General features: G+C 58.0%; 1 protein-coding gene across 1 annotated transcript; it reads left to right on the top strand.

The window, feature by feature from the left end:
• Positions 1 to 2,481: 2,481 nt before the first annotated feature.
• GRINA (glutamate ionotropic receptor NMDA type subunit associated protein 1) lies at positions 2,482 to 5,887 on the top strand. The gene is made up of 7 exons (XM_047785650.1): positions 2,482 to 2,630; positions 3,694 to 4,051; positions 4,135 to 4,247; positions 4,325 to 4,525; positions 4,686 to 4,814; positions 4,951 to 5,094; positions 5,174 to 5,887. The coding sequence occupies exons 2-7, from the start codon at positions 3,718 to 3,720 to the stop codon at positions 5,321 to 5,323; spliced, it is 1,071 nt and encodes a 356-aa protein (XP_047641606.1). The 5' UTR covers positions 2,482 to 2,630; positions 3,694 to 3,717; the 3' UTR covers positions 5,324 to 5,887.
• Positions 5,888 to 23,648: the final 17,761 nt, after the last annotated feature.

Below are 23,648 nucleotides of genomic sequence, written 5' to 3'. Positions count from 1 at the left end.
GCTCTTGACCTACAGGAGCTTCTGCCCCAGTGCCTTCCTGCCGCTCCCCGCACTCCCCTCCTGTGGCTCTCTCCAGTCCGTGCACCTGCCCAGCCTGCCCAGCCTTCCCAGCCGACGTTGTCATCACCACCACACCACCAAGGCTAACCCCAGAAGGAGCAGGCACGGTGCTGGGCCGACATGCCTGGCTGCAGCAAATCCTATCGCAGGAGTTCTCGTTGTGGCTCAGAGTGCTAAGGACCCCCGTGTCTCAGCGAAGATTCGGGTTCAATCCCTGGCCTCGCTCAGGGCACTAAGGATCTGGCGTTGTCATAAGCTATGGCATAGGCTACAGGTGTGGCTTGGACCTGGTATTGCCATGGCTGTGGCGTAGGCCTCGGCTGCAGCTCTGGTTCGACCCCTAGCCTGGGAACTTCCGTATGCCACGGGTGTGACCCTAAAAGGAAAAAATCCTCATCGCAGAAGAGGAGGAGGCAGGGACAGGACCCACGGCAGCGCGGAGCTGCACACACAGGCTGCGCCTTTAGAACCCACGCGCCCCTTGTCATTGAATCTGCCCATTGCCCGGATCCATTTGCTTCCAGCCTCTCAAAGAGTCGCGCCTACCACTGCTCCCCATCTCCCCCACTGACCCCTCAGCCACTAAAAGCCGGCCTCCACCCCAGCTACTTCTCCAAGGGATTGAGCACCTGTCCAGCCTATAGCCTGAGCTGTCCAGCCGACACTTCGGTTGCCCCAACCGCAGTCTGCGCCGCCGTCATCTCTCGTCGGGATCACTATGCTAACCTCTTAACCAACCGCTCTCTGCCACTCCTGCCCACACTCTCTGCCCACTGTCATTCTCCACAGAGGGCAAAGTGAACCTTGTGAAGTGGCACCAACAGCTGCGACAACTCGGACCATGGTAAAGCCAGAGTCCTTTGGCGGACCCGCCAGGCTGGACTGACCCAGCCCTGGTCTCTGGTCTGGCCGCGTGCCCTCAGCTCCGTCGGCCAGTGCAGCAGACCCTCCCACCTCGGGACCCTTGCACTGGCCCTTCCCTCTTCTTGCACCAGCCTTTCCTATGGGGCCACCTGGACACCCCTCCCCCTGACTCACCTTACCAGGCTCTTAGTGGCAGATTTAACCTGAACCTAAAAGTCTTCAAGGACCTGGGACTTGCATGAGCCCTGACTTCATATTTGTTTTTGTTTGTTTGTTGTCTTTTTAGGGCTGCATTCGCGGCATATGGAGGTTCCCAGGCTAGGGGTCGAATCGGAGCTGCAGCTGCCAGCCTACACCACAGCCACAGCAATCGAGGTCCAAGCCATGTCTGTGACCTACACCAGAGCTCACAGCAACACCGGATCCTTAACCCACTGAGCAAGGCCAGGGATCGAACCTGCGTCCTCATGGATGCTAGTTGGGTTCATTAACCACTGAGTCACGACGAGAACTCCCCATGTTTGTCAGTATTAATTATTTTTCTCAAAGAAATCCCCTCAAGTTGTATGAAATTCCAGTTGTACAAAACCCGAGGTCATCACTACAGGCTCTATGTTTCTCGTCTCATAGGATTCGCTGCCTTCTCTTATGCTGTGCAATCCACTTGTTACACAAATCTGTCCTGTGTGCTGGAGCAGCTCTCATCATGACCACGCTGTTAAATGTTCGGGGATCATTATGAGTCAGTTGTTAAACTGGCGGTCGCTTGAAATCAGCCAGGATGGGGTATTTATGCCAAGGACAAGTGTGAGAAAGTGCAGATCGGGGCTTCCCCTCTTGTTCAGGGGTCAGTTCAACATTGAACCAGCACACCACCTACACAGGACAGAGCCTTTTCCCAACTACTGCTGGGCCCGGGAGCCAGCAAAGTGCAGTAAGATGCCAGGCACCAGGTGGAGAGGCCCCCCCCCGCAGGGGCTCCAGGAGACAGCCCTGCAGAGGATGACCCTGGCTGTGGCGGTCAGCCCGACCTCAGGACCGCTGAAGTCCAGGGAAGTTCACTTGGCTTCCAGTCCTGGGGCATCGCTACGCCTCAGCCCCCTTGGCAGTGGAACAGGGCTAAGAATGCCACCCTTACAGCTCGTGGATTCGCGATGAGGACAAATGAGGATAAACGGTCTAGGAGGGACCTGGACTAGTTTGATAAGGAGCAATTAAGCAATTAGGCCTCTCGATATGAGACAGACCTAGATGAAAGGGGAAGTGGGGTTTTTAAGACCAAGGAGGGCTTGTCCCACTCAGCAAACTCCAGATTTAGGAATACATTTCTCAACCCCCTGAACCAAACTGGCAAGGCTAGGTCTCAGCCTCAGAAGTCTACAGCCGTCACCGCCGGCGCCGCGTCCTCCGCGGGCAATGCGGGGAGCCGGGCAAGAAGCCAGCAGGGCGGCAGCATCAGCTACAGTGCGTTGGGGAGAAAACCCCGCATTCCTAGAGCCCCGCCCCCGGCCCCGCCCCCGCGCCGCCGGCCCCGCCCAGGCCCCGCCCCGTCACAAGGCCCCGCTGCGTCTCCCCCGCCGCAGGCGCAAGCCTAGCCAAGCCGGCCCCGGAGCAGGTGCGGGCGCGGGTGCGAGCGCAGCGGCCATTGACCGCGCGGCCGCGCAGCGGACCCTGTGCGCACCGTCTTGAGAGGCGCCCCGCGAACGGTGAGTCCCCGGCCCAAGCCCAGCAGCCTGTCCACTCGCTCGGTCGGCCGGCCCCTGCCGCCCCCGCGCGGGACCTGCGCAGCGGAGAGGCCTCGCGGCGGGTCATTCGGTTGGTCCGGCCGGGCCCGCGGCCCCTGCGGGTCGGGGGACGGCGGCGGGGGCGGGCAGCCGGAGGGCCCCGAGGAGGGCGGGGGCGGCGCGCTGCGGCGACACCGGGGCCCGCGGCCCGAGCGCCCCCGCAACGGGCAGGAGGGCCCACCCCGCTCTCGGTGCGGGTTCCGCGGCCGCCGCCGCCGCCGCCGCCGCCACCACCACCACCACCACCACCACCACCAGCCTCGCCCCCACGTCTGCTTTGTTCCCCCGCACGCCCTCTGGTCGCTTCCATCCCCCACACACCCCCGCAGCCCGCTGTTCCTGGCGCACCCCACTGGCAGCCACCCCGGCAGCCGATCCAGGCCTGCTGCCCCCATCCCGGGAGCGAGGGACAGCCGGGCCCTGTTCTCCAAGAGGGGTCAGGGTTCTAGCTGCTCACAGATGGCTCGGGGATTTCCTGGGATAGAAATAGCCGCCGGCTCTGGCCCCTTAAAGCTGCTTAAGGGGCGGGATGTGAAGGGGAGGGTCCGGGCACACCCCCGCCCCTCTCCGACCGCGCCCCCAGCCCGACCTGGGCCGAGCGCTGACCCAGAAGAGGCCGGCAGTGGTGACGAGGCCCCGCCGGTTGTTTGTGAGAAACCACGGGAGCCAGAAATCCAGAAATCCGGGGCTGACAGTCATCCGCTCGCTCATTCCCTCCTCCACCTTTGGGGTCAGCCTGCCGCGGCCCTCCTGAAGCCCCAGGCCCAGCCGCCGGGTCCCACCCGCCTTTCCCAGCCTCTCTGCTCGGGCCTCCCTACCGCCTCCCTACCGCCCTGGGGCAAAGGTCACGAGTCCCCCTCCTTTCGGCCGGGTTCCAGGCAGCAGGTGGGGTGGGTGGCCCTGGGGGGTTCCTGTCATGGCAGGGCTAACTGTTCTCTCTCTCTCTCTCTCTCTCTCTCTCTCTCTTTCTCTCTCTCGCTTCTAGGGGGAGACACCAGACCTGCAGGCCATGTCCCATGAAAAGAGTTTCCTGGTGTCTGCGGACAGCTACCCTCCCCCCAACCCCGGCTATCCTGGGGGGCCGCAGCCGTCCATGCCTCCTTACCCAGGGGCCCCTTACCCACAGCCCACATTCCAGCCTTCCCCCTATGGCCAGCCAGGATATCCGCAGGGCCCCAGCCCCTACCCCCAAGGCGGCTACCCCCAAGGCGGCTACCCCCAAGGGGGCTACCCCCAGGGCCCCTACCCCCAAGGCGGCTACCCTCAGGGGCCATATCCGCAGAGCCCCTTTCCCCCCAACCCCTATGGACAACCACAGGTCTTCCCGGTACAGGACCCTGGCTGTGAGTAGGGGACAGGGGCGGGGCGCGGGCAGGGGCTGCAGGCAGCAGGGCAGGGCGCTGACCCAGCCGGTCCTGCTCCTCAGCACCCGAGCATGGGAACTACCACGAGGAGGGGCCCCCGTCCTACTACGACAACCAGGACTTCCCTGCCACCAACTGGGATGACAAGAGCATCCGCCAGGCCTTCATCCGGAAGGTGGGCTGTGGCGCCTGGGGGGGGGGGGCGCGTGGGCGGCGGGGCCGGCCGGGGCTCTGAGCCGCCACCCTCCCCAGGTGTTCCTGGTGCTGACGCTGCAGCTGTCTGTGACTCTGTCCACCGTGGCCGTGTTCACCTTCGTCGGGGAGGTGAAGGGCTTCGTCCGGAAGAACGTCTGGACCTACTATGTCTCCTACGCCGTCTTCTTCGTCTCCCTCATCGTCCTCAGCTGCTGCGGGGACTTCCGGCGAAAGCACCCCTGGAACCTCGTGGCGCTGGTAGCCCCCCAAGCCCTGAGCCCCTGGCCCCCCGAGGGCCTGGCCTCTGCACGCCCCCACTCCCTGGAGCCACGGGGGGAGGGGGGGGCGGGCGGCCGAGCAGCCGCGGCTCCGTCTCCCCGGGGGCGAGGAGGGGCCTCACAGCGCCGTCTCCCCGCAGTCCATCCTGACCGTCAGCCTGTCCTACATGGTGGGCATGATCGCCAGCTTCTACAACACCGAGGCGGTCATCATGGCCGTCGGCATCACCACGACCGTCTGCTTCACGGTGGTCATCTTCTCCCTGCAGGTGAGGGCCCCCCCGCCCCCCCGCCCCGGCGCAGGGCTGTGCCAGCCCCCGGCGGCCCAGGGGCCTGCGGGGGGGTGGGGTGGGGGGAGGGGGGGGCGCGGCGCCCAGGGCCCCCTGACCCTCGCTGTGCCCGCAGACGCGCTATGACTTCACCTCCTGCATGGGCGTGCTGCTGGTCAGCATGGTGGTGCTGCTCGTCTTCACCCTCCTCTGCATCTTCATCCGGAACCGCATCCTGGAGATCGTGTACGCCTCGCTCGGCGCTCTGCTCTTCACCTGCGTGAGTGACGGGCCGGGCGGGCCGGGCCGGGCCGGGCGGGGCGGGCCGGTCCCTCCGCGTGACTGTGCTGTCGCCCCAGTTCCTGGCAGTGGACACGCAGCTGCTGCTGGGGAACAAGCAGCTGTCCCTGAGCCCGGAGGAGCACGTGTTTGCCGCGCTCAACCTCTACACCGACATCATCAACATCTTCCTGTACATCCTCACCATCATCGGCCGCGCCAAGGAGTAGCCGGGCGCCCGGCTCGCGCGGGGCTCCGCTCAGGTGGCCTGGCTGGCCCGGACCCTGGCCTTGGGGTGGCAGTTCCTCTGGACCTCCCCCTCTGGCCCCCGAGCGCGGCCTGGGACAGAGGGAGCCCCCCCCCCCCCCACCCTCCCGTGTGTACACCGCAGCCACGTCTGCCCGGACGCGCCACGGCCAGCATGGCCCCGCCTAGCCTCCCACCCTGCCGAGGGCCGCGGAGCTGGGTGTCCGTGCCACCTCCTGCCCTGCCCACTCACTGTTGCATGAGCCCCGTCCGCTAGCCCGCCCCGGGGTCTGGCGGCAACCCCCGGTCCCAGGGGAGAGGGACTGAGCCCAGAGGTGAGGGTGCACGTCTCCCCTCTGTCCCAGCTCCCTGCCTGGCCTAGAGCAGCCCTTCCCCTCCCCGCCCCCACGCTGGAGCGCTGCCCTCCAGGGACTTGGGGCGGGGGGGGGGCGTCCTCCAGGGCAGAGGGAGGGGCGGTTTCAGCAGAGGAGGACGCCTTCCTCTCACATGCTGTCTTTCAGTTCCAATAAACGGGACCTTCCACGCTCTGTCTTCCCTCCATCTCTCTCTTGTCGCTGCCGCTTCGTCCCGGGGCACAGGGCTCGGGGTCGCCAGCGTGATGGGGGTCGGCTGGGGGGGAGATGAGTGACAGCGGCTGACCTTTCTCTGTCGGGCTTCCACCTCCGCTGGCCAATCTGCCCACCTCAACGTCTGAGGGTCCCGGACGTTAGGCGTCGTGCCTGGGAACGGCTCAGCGCGATGGAGGGTCCTGCGAGGCCCCCATCCTCTCCCCTGGGGCCTGAGGGGAGATGGCGTGGGTCACTGGCCCCGCCCGGGCAGGGCAGTCCTGCTCCTCTGCTCCGAAAGGCCCCAGGGAGCCCATCAGCGGGCGGCTGACCTGCAGCCCAGGCCTCCGCGCCCAGCCCCCCTGCCCCTGCCCGCCGAGGCCTCCTGCTCACCCGTCGGCTGGCCCCCACCAGCCCTCTGCCTGGCTGCCAGGTGTGCGCCTGACACGCTGACGGCACCACCTGCCCGATGGTTACTGGCGGCGGGACGAAGTCCCCGTGCCCTGATGGCTTCAGCCGGCCTTCTGCTGTCCCCACGCCCCTCGCCCAAGGCCCAGCGTGGGCCACAGGTGGCCCCACTCCCCAGGGAGGGGTGCTTTCCGCTCTCCCAGCCGCCCGGGCGCTTCCTTGAGTCGGCCTCGCCCCGTACAAGCCTGAGCACCAGCAGCCCAGGCCGCTCCTTGAGCAGGTGCGGCTCTTCATCCAGGGCAGCCTGTCCACAAGCGCTCCCCGCGTGTAGGAGCCCGCGCGGCCTCGGCCACGCCACCGAGGAGGAGACGGGGGCCTTCGTGTGGTTAAAGAGAACACGCGTAGAGGCAGGAGGTGGCGCTCAGGGATGAATGCCAAGCAAGACATGCAGGGACTCTTTCCTCGAGGAACTCGAAGGGGGCAAGCTCATGGCTGAGCTAATCCTTGGGGGAGGCTCCCTGGGGACGGGTAGGGTCTGGGGGCACGGGCCAGGGCCAGGAAGTGGCAGTGGGGGCCGTGCAGAGCAGGGGCCCGTTGGAGGGGGAAGGTGGGGGCTGTATCGGAGGAGAGCTCAGGCCTGTTCTACAGGTGAATGGGACATTGGCAGGACCCACTGCTGGGTCTGTGTCCAGCAGGAGAATGCCCGGGAGAAGAGGTAGGCGAGAGCAGGCAAAGCAAGGCGGGAAGAAGCTGGGAGATGTGCCAAGAGGAGCTAGGAGCAGATCCGGAGAGGCCTGGGACCAGGCAGCCATCAGGGCCACAAGGATCAGAATGGGCCCAGAGGAGGTCGGCAGGACATTTCTGCCAATGCAGTTTGGCCTGCTGTCTGCTGTGTGCCCCCCAAGAAGGAGAAAGGGGGCAGCTTATGAGCTGACTGGGGGCTGAGTGTGTGGAAGGAGCCATAGCAGTTGTGAGGTCAGCCACCAGGATGGTGCAGACGAGGGAAGAAGCAGCCCCCAACACCTGGGAGCTGGGCTGGGCCTGTCGGCGAGGCCCTGGCGTCGTGGGAAGCAGCCCGGCACTCTTGGAGGCAGGCCTCAGTGTCCTGCTGTTTAGGACATGCAAAGTTTCACACAAGACCAATATCAGATAAGGCCCCCTGTGCAGGCTGGGTCAAGAGGAGCCCTGTTGGTACTCGTGTTTGGACACAGATAAAATGAAGGTCTTGGAGTTCCCATTGTGGCTCAGCCTTAGCAAACCCAACTAGTATCCATGAGGACACGGGTTCAATCCCTGGCCTCATTCAGTGGGTTAAGGATCCCTCATTGCTGTGGCTGCAGGCTGGCAGCTGCACCTCCGATTCGACCCCTAGTCTGGGAACTTCCATATGTTGCAGGTGCGGCCCTAAAAAAACAAAAAGAGAAGTATAAGCCTTGTCCAAGCCATCGGTGCCGACCATGGAGTGCACGGGTGATCTTTACGGGGTACCAGCTGCACAAGCACTAGCTGCCCCTGGACTGGCAGCAGAGAGCACTGCAGACCCCTGGAATTGGTTCAGCACCGCCATCAGCAGGTGGCACTTCCAGAGCGAAGGCGACAAAACTAAAAGCCCAGGAAATGCATGGAGGCACATTTGGGGGAAGCAGGTGGAAGAAAGAGGATGCGTGCGCGACTTGCGGGTGGTCGAGGGCAGGCGTGAGGAGCTGTGCTGTAGAGCTCGAGCGTCTGCAGGCTATTTTGGAGGCAGTGCTGAACCACTGGGATCTTCCAGTGAAGAACCCGGAAGTGGTTTGAGTAAAGGCAGGAAAGTCAGGAGGAGGACAGTGACCGTGACGGAAGGCAAGGAGGGCTGGCCTGGGGGGCAGAGGCTGTTTGGGGGCGAGGCACTGACGGCGGGCCCGGGCCCGGTGCTGCAGCTCCCAAGGCAGCCCTTCCCCACAGGGCCCAGACGCTGCACCCCAGGCAGCAGCGCGCCTTGGCCCACCTGCCACCAAAACATTCTATGTTCCCGAGGGTCTTCTTTGCTTCAGTTTGTCCGGCACGGAGACCTTTCGGGATGCCCCGAGTGCAGACATCACCCCAGCGCGCGCGCACACACACCCTCCACCTTCTCACCGCCCATCTTCACCAGCAAATAAGGCCTCTTCTCCCCACGGGTCCTCGCCCCGCTGGACCCACTTGACGACATTGTCCGCTTCTCGCTCGCCTCCCTTCCAAACCTTTAGGCTCCTGTGCAGGAGCTCCCTCCTTTGAAACCTGTGCCCTCTCCTCGCCTCATCCCATCCCAGCCCGCTCCCCGCTGCTGTCCAGCAGCTCCCTGGCTCCGGGAGGCCGCAGCAGCAGGGTCGGAGCCCTCTTCTCTACCCCCACTGCCGTCTGGACCCTGGGCCATTTCAGGTCCTGTCTTCCGATTGCTTCTCGCAGCCCCGCCCTTCTCTGAGGTGAAGGCCACAGCCATCTCTGAGCAGACCCAGCCCATCCTCCACGGCACGAACAAAGAGATGACGGCACGTCCCTGCCTAAACACCTTCAGAGGACCTCCGGTCAAGACAGTGGGCTGACTGCCCCGGGACCCTGACTCCTCTTAACACACAAAGCTGCCCAGTAAAACACTTCTGAACCTTTAAGTACACCTAGCTGAGCCCTGAATGCAAGAAGTAAATGGGGAGGGAGCCCCCGCAGCCGTGAGGGGCGAGTTGCAGCTAGGGGATTTAGAGAGCTTGTGCTGAGGGAGCAGAATCCAGGACCTACGAGGGGAAAGAGCCCTGGCGAAAGCCCGTGCTCTCGGCTAGAGCCTGGAAGTCTCCAGCCAGGAGCCTCAAGATCAAAGCCTTACCAGAGCCACCACGCAGACTTGACTCAACTCTGCCCCGAAGGTTCAGCGTCATCAGCCCCTCACTCTCTGCTGGACTCTATCTTTCTAGAGCTTTTCAATATGCACTTTCCCAATTAGTAATTGCTAGGCATTTCAAAAGACAGCACTCCATGGCTGAGAAGCAAGAGCAAAAATAAGATGACGGAAACAGACCTAGCAGTGACTCAAAGACTGGAGATAGCAAAAAAGAACCTTAAAAAGAATATGATTAATATGTTAAGAAACATCAGGGAAATGGAGAAACATGGAAGATAGTAAGGAGATTTCCCAGAGAACTGGAGTCTTTTTTTTTTTTTTTTTTGGCAGCATATGGAGTTTTAGGCCAGGGATCAGATCGTAGCAGCAGTTGTAAGCTGCAGCGATGCTGGATCCTTCAACCCACTGTGTCAAGCCAGGTACCAAACCTGCGTCCCGGCACTGCAGAGACAACACCAATCCTACTGCACCACAGCAGGGACTCTGAGAATTGGATCCTACAAAAAGAATCAAACCTGAGCATCCTGAATGGAAAAATACAATTAACTGCAACGAAGAGTTCAATAGATGGGTTTGGAGTTCCCGTCGTGGCGCAGTGGTTAACGAATCCAACGAGGAACCATGAGGTTGCGGGTTCGATCCCTGGCCTCGCTCAGTGGGTTAAGGATCCGGCGTTGCCGTGAGCTGTGGTGTAGGTCACAGACGTGGCTGGGATCCCGAGTTGCTGTGGCTTTGGTGTAAGCCGGCGGCTACAGCTCCGATACGACCCCTAGCCTGGGAACCTCCAACATGCCGCAGGAGCCGCCCAAGAAATAGCAAAAAAAAAAAGATCCCCCCCCCCAAAATGGGTTTAAGGGCAGATTAGACAAGTCAGAAAAAGGACTAGTGAACAGAAAGGTCAATAGAGAATATCCAAACTCACAGAGACGAAAAAGAGAAAAGTATAATGAGTGGGGGGGAAGGTTAAAAAAACACACATATGTAGAGTCATAGAGGAGAAAAGAGAAAGAATAGAGAAGTGACGTCTGAAGAGATAATGCCTGCAAATATCCCCAAACCGATAATCAACCCGTATCTACCAAAACTGGCGCAGAAAGGTCATGATAACCTCTAAAATTTTCCAATCTATTTTATGAGTCCAGTGTTATTAATTGACTTGAGTCCCTCCATCAAATTCAAATGTTGAAGTCCGAATCTCCCATACCTCACAGTGTTGACCTTATTTAGAAATTAGGTCATGGCAGATGGTAATTAATTAAGATATGGTCATACTTCCACATACTAGGACACAAAACAAGCCTCAACAAATTGAAGAAGGTAAGAAATATTTCAAACATCGTTTCTGACCACAATGGCATGAAACTGGAAATCAACCACAGGAAGAGAAACAAGGAAAAAAAAAACATGCTACCCAGAGTTTCCTTCATGGCTAAGCAGTTAATGAACCCAACTAGGATCAGTGAGGACTCAGGTTCGATCCCTGGCCTCACTCATTGGGTTAAAGATCTGCCATGAGCTGTGGTGTGGGTCACAGATGCAGCTCGGACCTGCCATGGCTGTGGCTGTGGCCAGCAGCTGTTGCTCTGATTAGACCCCTAGCCTGGGAACCTCCATATGCTGCAGATGCGGCCCTAAAAAGCAAAGGAAAAAAAACAAACACATGTGACTAAAAAACCTGATGGAGGAGTTCCCTTCTGGCTTAGCAGGTTAAGGATCCAGCATTATCACTGCTGTGGCTCTGGTTACAGCTGTGGCACTAGTTCGATCCCTAGCTTGGGAACATCTGTATGTCATGGGTTCAGCCAAAAAAAAAAACCTATGTGTGTGTGTGTGTGTGTGTGTGTGTCAATGATTAAATCAGAGAGAAAAATTTAAAATACCTTGAGACAAATGATAATGAAAACACAGCCATACAAAATTTATGGAATGCAGCAAAAACAGTCCTTAGAGGGAAACTCATAGTAATACAAGCCTTCTTCAAAAAACATGAAAAATCTCAAATAACCAACCTAACTTACACCTGAAAGCATTAGAAGAAGAAAAACAAACAAGCACAAACAAGTAAAGTCAGCAAAAAGAAGTAAATAATAAAGATCACAGAGGAAATAAATAAGATAGAGATTTTTAAAAAACAGAAAAAACAAATCAATAAAACCAAGAATTCGTTCTTTGAAAAAGAAAGCAAAATCAACAAATTTCTGGCCAGGCTCACCAAGAAGAAAAGAGTGAACACCCAATAAATACAATAAAAAATGAAGGGGAAATAACAACCAATACCACATAAATACAAAAATCCGTAAGAGAATACTATGAACAATTTTATGCCAGTAAATTGGACAACCTAGAAGAAACGGGCAATTTTCTAGAAACATACAGCCCATCCCCATCAAAACTGAATCAAGAAATAGATAATTTGGGAGTTTCTGTCGTGGCTCAGGAGAATCCAACTAGCAACCAAGACGTTTTGGATTCAATCCCTGGCCTCGTTCAGTGGGTTAAGGTTCTGGCATTGCTGTGGCTGTGGTGTAGGCAGCAGCTGTTGCTCCCATTAGACCCCTAGCCTGGGAACCTCCATGTGCCAGGGTGTGGCCTTAAGAAAAAGAGCCCCCCCCCAAAAAAAAGAAAGAAAGAAAGAAAGAAATAGATAATTTGAGGCGTTCCTATTGTGGCGCAGTGGAACCAAATCCAAGTAGGATCCATGAGGATGCAGTTTCAATCCCTGGCTTCGCTCAGTGGGTTAAGGATCTGGTGTTGCCATAAGCTGTGGTGTAGGTCACAGATGAGGCTCGGATCCTGCGTTGCTGTGGCTGTGGCATAGGCAGGTGGCTACAGCTCCAATTCAAACCCTAGCCAGGGAACTTCCATATGCCATAGGTGTGGCCCTAATGAAAAAAGAAAAGAAACGAAACTAAAGATGATTCAAAGATAATCCATGTCTTGGACTGAAAGAATTAATATTGTTAAAATGTCCATACTACCCAAAACAATCTACAGATTTAATGTGATCCCTATCAAATAATCCATGACATTTTTCACAGAAATAGAATTAATCCTAAAATTTATATGAAATTGTAAAAGACCCAGAATCGCCACACCAATCCTGAGGAAAGAGAACAAAACTGGAGACATAACCCATCCAGATTTCAGACAATACTACAAAGCTACAGTAATCAAAACCGTGTGGTGTCGGCACAAAAACAGACATATGGATTAATGGAACAGAAGAGCGAGCCCAGAAATACACCTACACACCTTCAGTCGATTAATCCTCAACAAAGGTAGCAAGAAAATACAATGGGAAAAAAAAGTATCTTCAGAAGTTCCCATCGTGGCGCAGTGGTTAACGAATCTGATTAGGAACCATGAGGTTGTGGGTTCGATCCCTGGCCTCGATCAGTGGGTTAAGGATCTGGCGTTTCTGTGAGCTGTGGTGTAGGTCACAGACGTGGCTCGGATCTCGCATGGCTGGGGCTGTGTTGTAGGCCGGTGGCTGCAGCTCCGATTCGACCCCCAGCCTGGGAACCTCCACATGCCGCAGGAGCGGCCCTAGAAAAGGCAAAATGACAAAAAAAAAAAAAAGTATCTTCGGCAAGTGATGCTGGGAAAGCTGTACAGCCACATGTAAGACAGTGACCTTGGTACCCTCCCTCATCCCACACATAAACCTCCCAATGACTTAAAGACTTAAATACAAGACATGACAACATAAAAACCCATAGAAGAGAACATAGGCAAAACACTTTCTGACACAAGTTGTAGCAATGTTTTCTTGGTCAGTCTACCAAGGCAACAAAAATAAAAGCAAAAAAAAAAAAGGACCTAATTAAACTTACAAGCTGTTTTTTTTTTTTTCTTTTCCAGCCACACTCACAGCTGGGGTGGCTTGGAAGTTCCCAGGCTGGGGGTCAAACCCACACCACCACAGAGACAACTCCTGATTCTTAACGCACTGCACCACAGCAGGAACTCCCAAACGCACAGCAAAGGAAACCATAAACAAAACAAAAGACAACCTACATGGGAGTTCTCGTTGTGGCTCAGCAGGTTATGAACTTGATTAGTATTCACAAGGATGGGGGTTTGATCCCTGGCCTCTCTCAGTGGGTTAAAGGATCTTGCGTTGCCATAAGCTGCAGTGTAGGTCGGCAGCTGCAGCTCCAATTTGACCCCTAGCCTGGAACTTCCATATGCCACAGGGGCAGCCCTAAAAAAATATATATTATTTTTAATAAAATAAATTAAAAGGGCAAGAGGAGTAGTTCCTGCTGTGGCAAAGTGGATTAATGATCCGGCTTGTCTCTGTGATATTGCCGATTGGATCCCCAGCCCGGCACAGTGGGTTAAAGATCCCAGGGTTGAAGATCCAGTGTTGTTGCTACTATGGCACAGGTTCAATCCCTCGCCTGGGAACCTCTACATGCCGAGGTTACAGCCAAAAAAATAAAGAAGTAAAATGGGGGTGAGAGATTTTAGAAACTTCATAAAAGAGATATACAAGTAGTCAACGAACGCATGAATTATTTTCAAAATCCATTAGCCATCAGGGAAATGCAAACTAAAACCACAATGAGATACCACTCCTCATTCACCAGAATAGCTAAAATTAAAAGATTTATAATAACGTACTGGTAAGGATATGGAGCAACTGAAGCTGTCATTTACTGCTAGTGAAAAAGTAGTATAACCACTCTGGAAAGCATTTTGGCAGTTTACGACAGCTATTTACTACATGATCTAGCAGATTTTTATCCAAAAATTTATACACAAATGTTCAAAACAGCTTTATTCCTAATAGCCAAAAAATGGGAATTACTGAAATGTCCATCAACAGATAAAGGGATAGACTAACTGGGATAAACTAATTGTCACAATTAGCCATAAAAAGAAACAAACTAGGGGAGTTCCCCTCATGGCTCAGTGGTTAACGAATCCGACTAGGAACCATGAGGTTGCGGGTTCGATCCCTGCCCTTGCTCAGTGGGTTAACGATCCGGCATTGCCGTGAGCTGTGGTGTAGGTTGCAGACACGGCTCAGATCCAGCGTTGCTGTGGCTCTGGCGTAGACTGGTGGCTACGGCTCCAATTCTGCCCTTAGCCTGGGAGCCTCCACATGCCGCGAGAGCGGCCCAAGAAAATGGCAAAAAGACAGAAAAGAAAAAAGAAACAAAGTAATAATACACACAACCACAAGGATGGATCTCAAAAATATCATGCTGAACAGAAGAAACCAGACACACAAGAATATATCTTGTGTGGTTACTACTCCAGAAAAGACTCCTCTAGGGAGTTTCTGTTGTGGCTCAGTGGGTTATGAACCCGACAAGTATCCATGAGGATGTGGGTTCAATCCCTGGCCCTGCTCGGGATTCAGGATCCGGCGTTACTGTGAGCTGTGGTGTAGGTTGGCAGCCTCGGCTCCAATTTGACCTAGTCTGGAAACTTCCATATGACGCAGGTATGGCCTTGAAAAGCAAAAAAAACTCATCTAGCAGGACCAGGGATGGGAGGTGAGAATTGCTAGGAAAAGGCACAGGGAACCTGGGGGTGGCGGGTAATAGAAAATGCCGTACCTTGTTGTGGTGGTGCCCATATGGTAGACACGTTTGCCCCACTTATCAAATTGTTTGCTTAAAGCGGGTACATTTCATTGCATGAGAATTTCACCTCAATAAAGATGATTTTTTACAAAGTGAATGTAGGCGAAAGGTTAATAAAACCCTTTCCTCTTCTGCTCGAGACTTCGACTTTTGGTTAACTCTCTAACTATGTTCCTTGGTAACCAGATAAAGATAGAATGTCAGTGATTTAACTAGGCAACACTGCTTATGGTAACAGTCACCCCAGGTGGTAAGCTGCATGTGAACGGGGAGGAATTACAGGTGAACTCCCAAGGGCTGAGCTTGGGAGGACAGGAAGCTGGAGCTTCCTGGAGGACAGGAAACAGCCTGGCCCTTGTGGAGGCCCAGGAAGCTACACCTAGGGAATCGAGGCAGGACATTAAGGCTCCCATTGAGGCATACGGTTTGGAAGGCAGGGTGGCTTTTGCCCTGCGCAGTGTGGCTCTCAGCCCCTTGCATGTGAGCTGTCACCTGTGGGTCCAAAGATGGACTCTGGATGGCTGCATAAACCGCTCCAGGACTCCTTCAGAAACAAGGCGTAGCTCCGCTCCTGGCCGGGTGTGCTTCCTGCGCTTCTGAGCAGGCAGTTGCCAAGACTGGCGTCTGGTCATCTAGCAGGTGGGGCTGGATGTCCAGCTGACTAGGAGGACTGCTTGATGGACACTACAATGCGTATCTCACCGACAAGGAAGCACGAATGGCCGTGAAACATACGACAACAGAGCCAACCTCACCAGCTGTCAGGGGAATGCAAGTGCGGGCCTAAGGCAGTGCCTGCCACAGAGGGCACACTCGGTAAACAGTTCCCGACTGACTGCGGGATATCGAGGCCGCAGCGAAATACCAGCTAACACGCATTCCACTTGCAGAACTCAAGAAGTCTGAGAACACCAAGCACTGGAGAAGATTTACAACAACAGGGTCGCTTTACACTTTGCTGGTAAGCAACTCCATGAGCAAATTATTTTGAAGTTGGAAACTTACATTTCTACAACCCAGAATTCTACTCCCAGGTTTGCCCAAGGTAAACTTCCAAACGTATGCCTGGGAACGTGTATAAGAATGTTCACTGTGTCTCTGTTCATAGGAGCAAAAACCTGTAAGCAGCTCAACCCACAGGCAAGATTATGGGGGCATGAATTATGGTTCATGCACAGCATGGAAGCGTGTCCAGCACTCACAATGAAGGGCTGACCGCAACATGGAACAGTGTTATAACAATCCTGTTCTCTGACAAGGTAACAAAATTTTATTTTATTTTATTTTTTGTCTTTTTGCCTTTTCTAGGGCTGCTCCCGCGGCATATGGAGGTTCCCAGGCTAGGGGCAGAATCGGAGCTGTACCCGACAGCCTACACCACAGTCACAGCAATGCCAGATCCGAGTGGTGTCTGCGACCTACACCACAGCTCAGAGCAACGCCGGATCGTTAACCCGCTGAGCAAGGCCAGGGATCGAACCCGCAACCTCATAGTTCCTAGTCGGATTCATTAACCACTGAGCCACAACGGGAACTCCAAGGTAACAAAATTTTAAATTAATAAGATTTTAAAAAGACGTTTGGAAACGAAAACATTCTTTGTTGGCTGCCCATTGAAGAGTGTTTCTCAGGAGGGACATTCCCACACTTGGGCAGGACAAATGTGCTGGGCTGCCCAGCACCACGTGGGGGAATGACACCCTCCAGTCCAGTGACAGCCGAAAAGCCCCCCCCACACACACACTTCCAGCCCTTGGGTGACAAGCGTCGGCTGCCCCACCACCCACCGCCCAGGGTAATGTCCACGCTCGCTGACAGCCCTCAAGGCCCTGCGTGACACGCCACCCCTCTTGCTTGCCCCTCCCCTGCACACTCCAGCTCCACCGAACTCACTCCGGTCCTTGAAGTGCCCCCTCTGCCGAACATCCCTCGAGGGCACTGGCTCCTCTTCAGAAGTTGTGCCCCTGGACCCCTGGCCCCAGCCAGGGCTAGGTGCCCTTTGCCCAGCAAAGCCCTCGCCCACCGTATGGTCGCTGTCTGTTGACCTGTGTGCCCCACCTTACTGAGTGCCTCCCTGCTGACCGCACCCTGTCGCACCCGCTCTGAATCTGCCGTTTCTAACATGGTCTCTAAGGGTCTGTCGTCCGACCCCCTCCTCCCTCCGCCCGCCCAGCGCCCTGGGACGTGCTTCCTGAAAGCTCTCGCTCCTTCTTTCCCTCCTTCTCCCCAGCCTCCACGCCCATGTCAGCCTGCACCCAGCCCTCGCCAGCCCCCACCTGCCGCTCAGCCACTGCCCCCAGCAAGCTCACTTCCTGACCCGTGGGCTCGCCCTTGGCCATGCGCTCTGGGGGTGGACCGGACCAGACCCACAGAGGGACGGCACCGAGCCCTCCCCTCCCCGGCACCGAGGTCCAGGCCTCACCGTGCCCTTCCTTCCGCCTTCCGCCCAGGCCCTTGCCACTCCGCGCACAGACGCGAGGGACGAGCCCTCCCGCCAGCCCCCTCCCCCAGGTGCACGGGACCTGCTCCAGGCCATGTGTCCCCAGCCTTCACGCCTTGTCGTAGCCCCCTCTGGCTGACCTTCTCCAGCCTATCCTGAGGCAGTCCTAGGCCGGGAGGACAGTCACAGGGTAAGGTGGCCTCCGTGTGACCAGGCAGCCCTGCTCGCCAGCCCTGCCCATGGTCACACCTTCCCCACTCCCCCCAAGCCTGCTCCACGCATGGCCTACGTGCAGCCCTGTGTGCCCGCCAGCCTCCCCCACCTGCTTCCACCGTGCTGCCCCGCAGCCTCCCGGCTCTTCTTCCACGCGGCCCTCTGGGTCGGCCCCAGGCCCCTTGCTGTGCCCTGCATCCCCGGCTCTCAGCCATTATGTCCCCTCTGAGGGCCTGCGGTCCACCCTGCCCCCTATCCCGCCACCTGCTCTAACGCCTCTGTACTCTTGCAGGCACCCCCGTCTCGTCCACAGCGCCTGCGGCATCTACACACGGCAGGACACGCCCGCGTCCCTGGCTGCTGCGTGGGCAGATGACCAGATGCCCGCGGGTTCACAGACGAGGAGTGGAGGTTAAACGCCCACCAGAGGCAAGGGGCAGGTTAGCTGGGTCCGATCCGCACAACAAAAGCCCAGAACTTTCGACAAAAATGGGGTCAAGGCACAATATTCAAAAACTTCATCAGTGATACATTTTCAAAGTCTCCAGACTTCTTGAGACACGGCGGGAGTGGGCGGGCTGGCGTGGTGCGTGGGGTGGGCAGAGCACCCGGCTCACGGAGACGCGTGCGGAAGAAGGGGGCGTGCGGTGCGCGGCCGGCCTCGGAAAGGCCCCTCGGCCTGCGGACCCGAGCTGCCCGCGGCCTCTCTCTTCGTGCCTCACTCCCTCCATCTCACAGGCCTCCCTGACGGTCTCAAAAGTGCACCGAGGCCGCTCCTGTGCCTTTGCTCTGGCTGTCCCCTCTTCTAGAAGGCTCTGCCGCTAAACATCCGCGTTTCTTGCCCACCCCTCTTCGGGTCTTCTCCCAGGCGCTGCTGCCTCGTCCGGGAGGCCCTCCGACTCTACTCCAGGGCATCACCTCCTCTGGCTCTCCCTTCCCGCTTGTCACCCTCCGCTCCCCTCGTCATCCTTTTAGCCGTCACCCGCCCGCCTGGCATCCCGCCCGAAGGTCAGCCCCGAGGCAGCAGGCCTGGGCTGTGCTCCCCGCACTGGTGGGTCGATGCCTACTGTGGAGCAACTGGCCAGATGCACTGTCGTTGCCGTGGCCACGCGAGTGCAGCATCACCTCCACCGAGGAGGGACCTCAGAGGGTCACGCTGCCCTCCGTCATCCGGCCAAAACTGGCAGCGCCAGTCTTGCTCAGGCCTGTCTGATCCCAGACCCCCCAACCCGCTTGTCTCCCCGTCCTCAGACCTTGCGAACGCCCTCCAGTCCCCGAACTTCCCCTGAAGCTTCCAGGGCCGTAAAAACGGAGCCAGAGAGAGCAGAGCTTCCTTGCTTGCTCCCTGTGTCCCCCAAGGTGGGGCCTGGCGCCTGGCAGGCTCTCAAGGTCTCTGGGCTGATGAGAAAGTGCACTTAGCTCTTCTCTGTGCCCGACACGGCCCTCACCGCTGCACACCCACTGCCTCGTCGAAGCCGCACAACAACGGCGGAGAGACGTGTTAGTGCCGCACCGGACGGACGGGGGGCACAGAGGGTGGGGCTGCCCAGGCCAGGCAGTCCAGGGGGAAGCGAGACAGGGAACCACGCTGCGGCTGCTGAAGGGAGACCCCCCAGTGAGGTCCACAAGCTGAGGCCTGAGGCAGGAGCGGGAACCAACTGTGGGTCAGGGCCGGGGCAGGTCGACACGGGTCTGAAGCTGGGCCTTTGGCGTCTGAGGGTCTGGAACCCCACCCGCACACTCACTGGGCCCTCGGCCCACTCCCCTCTCTTGGGCTGCCCTGCTTTCTTCCTGGCTGCCCTCCAAATAATGCTCTGCCGAAAGCAGAGAGGGTCCTGCTACCAACCTGAAGCCGGTGCCAAGGCCCCCAGTCCCTGAGCCCTTCGTGGGGCGTGACGGAAGGAGCCCTGGTGACCAAGCTCCCCCCCGCCCCCCGAACACTCTGCCTCTAGCCAAGACCTGAGGAGTCTTTCCTCCGAGGCCCCTCTTCCCAACTCCGGCTGGCAGCGCCCCGGCTGGAGCAGATGCCCTTGCTCCTCCTAGGGCCACCTGTCCTCCACGGTCCTCCGGACCCAGCGAGGGGACACCTGGCTCCTTCCAAAACCCAGAAGGCTGACTGGCACCTGGCCTGTTTCTACTGCTAGCCGACACATCTTCTCCAGCTTCCTGGCGGGAATTCGTTTAGAAAAAAGAGAAGAAGTTTGAGAAAAAATGTATTCCTGCATATATTGGGCACCTCCTGTGTGCCAGGGCCCATGCTGGGCTCTGGGATGCGGACCAGAGTGTACTGTGACCCTGGTCCTCCCTGGGGCTTCATCACCCCGAGTCTTCCCTCCGAGCAGAGCCCAGACGCACTGCGGGGCAGAAAAAGCCTTTAGCAACTGCACAGATAGAGCTGCAGCAGAAGGGGTGAGGCTGGAGGCAGGGAGAGCAGGCCGCAGACTAGGCTGCCTGCCCCAAGCCCCGACCTTGACAGCTGGGAACATGTAGGAAAAATGGGCTGGTCCTGGGAGGTCCCTGGTCACCTAGTTATTAAGGATCTGGCGTTGTCCCTGCTGTGGTTCAGGTCACTGTGGACGTGGACGAAAAGAAGGTGGGCTGGTCCCGGGGGCCTGGAGAGCCCAGGCATTTGGCATGGCTGTGCCCTGGTGCCTCACTGGTGGGAGGAGGCATCTGTACCACCTGGCTGGGATGGAGGGTGTCAGGACTGTTACAGTCAAGTGCCAGCTGATCCCGTGGGAGCGCAGACCGGGCGAAGCCCTCCTTGTCGGCACCAGGATACGACTGCGAGCGGGCAGAGCCTGAGGGTAGAACGGGCCACCACAGGCAGGACTGAACTGATCCCATGGCCAGTGCTGCTAGAATGAGCCCTGGCCCCTTGCAGATCGGCTCCTGTCCGGACTGGGACAGGAAGTGAAGGGAGGTGTGAGGACGCCGGGGGAAAGGTCCCCGCTCTTCAGCAACGTGGTGCCTTGAGAAGACGGCTTGGAGAGAAAGTGTGTGAAACCTACAAAGAAGCCCACGCCAAGAGGGGAGCAAAGGTCCCTGAAGGCCTGCCAGGCTGGCCTGCTGAGCTGCATCTAAATCTGAGTGGGGACAAACTGCGCAAAAGCCAGCGACCCAAGACCAGAGTGGGGGGGACCTGACTCAGCAAAAGCAAGTGGGAAAACACTGCGTGTTTATTCACCGTGAATTCCCGCTGAGCGCAGGAGAAGAGCCAACCCCGAGGGGATGCTAGGACGTTCCTGTCGCTCCTGCAGGCTTGACTGCCCCGTCGCAGGGCCGAGGACCTTCCCCAGGGACCCTGCCTGGGAGCTCGGACGGAAGACGGTGAAGTGTGGCCCAGCAGCTCGCGTGCCCCGGGCTTGTCCCAACACACACGATCCAAATCGGCGTGGCCCGATTCTGGGTGACGCCCTTGCTCTCCACGCTGTGCTGCTCTCTAGCCCGAACTCAAACCCCGCTCACGTGGGCAACAAGCAGCACTGGTCTGCAGGTGTGACAGCGGAAAGGGGGGAGGAAGATTAGGACGAAGGGAAAATGAGAGTCGAGAGGGCGAACGCAGCCTGGAGAAGGTGAGGACGCGCAAAGGAGCAGGGGGGCTGCAGCTCAGCAGTCTGGGGGAGCCGAGGGCTTAGAGGACCCCTACTGCGTGCTGCGGAGAAGCTGCACACAGCAGAGGCGCAGCGACCTGCAACCAGGATGGGGCTGGGAGGAGCTGCGTGTGCCCCCCATCTCTGCCCACTGTCGTCCCGGACTCTCGAATCTGGCGGTGGCCAAGTCACTCCACCCAAACTCCTCGCTAAGTCCCGAAGCAGATGCACGCTTGGGCCCGCCGTCCCCTGCAGCAGCCCAGCCTCTCAGGCCTCCTCCCCGTGTCCCTGTGGCCTTTCCACACTAGGTTCTCTGCAGGCTTGTCCTGCTCAAGGCACAGCAGGCCTAAAGCCTGCTATCTGTCACTACTGACGGACCCCTGGGTGACCTCGCCCACTCCCGTGGCTCCGTGTGCATCTGGAAGCCGACGCCTCCAAAACATCTCTCTCCAGCACACACACAGCGGCTTCTCCCCCCGGGACGCGAGCAGTAGCCCCCGCCCCCTTGACAGGACCCCCGTGAGGCTTCGGCTGCCTCCGAACCTGGCTCAGGATCTTCGCTCTAAACCTGGTCTTCCTCCCTGCTGGGCTGGCATGACCAGCAGCTGCAGACCCACGCCAGCGACTGTGAGGCTGTCCCGCTCTTGCCCAGGCCCAGGCCCAGGCCCAGGCCACCCAGTGCCCGCTAAGCCCTTCTCAGCTCCGCCCCTCTCTCCTCCTCCAAGGCGCCCTGGGCGGGCCTGGACCACCCGAGTGGCCTCCGGCCTGCACTGGCTCAGGGGCCCCTCCTCTAAGCCCCTGGGGCCCAGCCCGGGCCCTCTGGCCTGCCCTCCGTCACCCTCTCGGCTCTCTCAGGGGAACACGCTGTCCCCGCAGCTTCTGCACGGGCTCTTCGGGGGGCGCTTCTCCCACCAGAGACTCCCCCCTCGTACCCCCAACCACCGCTGCCTCAGGGAAGGCCGCTGCTCTCCAGAGAACGTCTCTGCGGGCCTTCTCTCCCTCCCTCTCCCTTTCTCCCTCTCTCTCTCCCTCCCTCTCTCCTTCTTTCTCTCTCTCTCCCCCCTCCCCCCATACACACACACACACACACACACACACACACACACACACACACACACTTGGAGGAAAGCAGCAGCACTGGTACCAAGGGGAATACAGATGGCGCATCAGAGCCCTTCTGTGTGAGAGGTGTATTTTAAGGAACTGGCTCGTACAGTTGTGAGGACTGGCAAGTTGGAAGGCTGCGGAGTGGGCCAGCAGGCCAGAACCTCAGGCAGAATTTTTAGGGCGGTGTGGAGGCACCCCTGCGTCTTCCTCTCTATTCTTAACACCGCCGTTAAACAATCGCATACAAAGCCCGCCGATGGGACGGTGGACGATCCGCTTTAGTCCCCTTCAGAGCCGTGACCGAGCTGGCGTGTGACCGAACACCTGGGCACCAGAGCCCAAGCAGGCTGACACAGCCATGGTAACCATCGCAGACGGCAAGGAAGGCATCGCCCAGGGGCCGGCAGACAGCGGGGGGACTGCACGTGGACGCGGACCCAGGGGGCCGTGGCCAGCCGGGTTCCCCGTGCTGAGCAAAGCCCAGCAGAGGCGGTCTCTTTTTTTTTTTTTGTCTTTTTTGTCTTTTTGTTGTTGTTGTTGTTGTTGTTGCTATTTCTTGAGCCGCTCCCACGGCATATGGAGGGTTCCCAGGCTAGGGGTTGAATCGGAGCTGTAGCCACCGGCCTACGCCAGAGCCACAGCAACGCAGGATCCGAGCCACGTCTGCGACCTACACCACAGCTCACGGCAACGCCGGATCGTCAACCCACCGAGCAAGGGCAGGGACCGAACCCGAAACCTCATGGTTCCTAGTCGGATTCGTTAACCACTGCGCCACGACGGGAACTCCCAGAGGCGGTCTCTTGAGAGCAGAGGTGCGGAGAGGGGATCCGATCCGCTCCGATGAGAAATCTCGGCCCTGCCCCCAGGCCAGAGCGTTGCAGCCGGGCCTGCAGCCTGCGGCGTCCGGGGGTGGGGGGGGCCCATTGTGAGAGAGAATGCTCACTCAGGCTGACCCCCGCCCTGGCTGACCTTCAGCTCCGTCCTCACCCCATCCTCCCGCCTGGAGTGTGCCCTCTGGCTCACACCAGGAACTCACCATCCTGTGCTGTTCTAGAGCTGACGCCCATAGAGCCAGGGGAGGTCACCAGGACGTGGCCTCACTTAACTCCCAAGGTCAGGCCTGAAAATTTCTCTGTGTGGACAGCTCTAAAAAGAGAGGAGTGCGAGAGGTCCCGTCGTGGCGCAGTGGTTAACGAATCCGACTAGGAACCATGAGGTTGCGGGTTTGGTCCCTGCCCTTGCTCAATGGGTTAAGGATCCAGCGTTGCTGTTGCCATGGCATAGGCTGGCAGCTGTAGCTCCGATTAGACCCCTAGCCTGGGAACCTCCATATGCCGCAGGTGCGGCCCCAGGAAAAAGGCAAAAAGACCAAAAAAAAGAGAGAGAGAGAGAGAGAGGAGTGCAGAGTTCCCTGGTAGCCTAGCAGTTAAGGATCCAGCATTGTCACTGCTGTGGCATGAATTAGAGCCCTGACCCAGGAATTTCCACATCCCACAGGTGTAGCAAAAAAGAAAAAAAAGAAAAAAAAAAG

This window comes from Phacochoerus africanus, chromosome 6 (genome assembly GCF_016906955.1).
Source record: "Phacochoerus africanus isolate WHEZ1 chromosome 6, ROS_Pafr_v1, whole genome shotgun sequence".
NCBI lineage: Eukaryota > Metazoa > Chordata > Mammalia > Artiodactyla > Suidae > Phacochoerus > Phacochoerus africanus.
The sequence above is the reverse complement of the archived record's forward strand: the minus strand, read 5'-3'. Positions and strand labels throughout refer to the sequence as shown.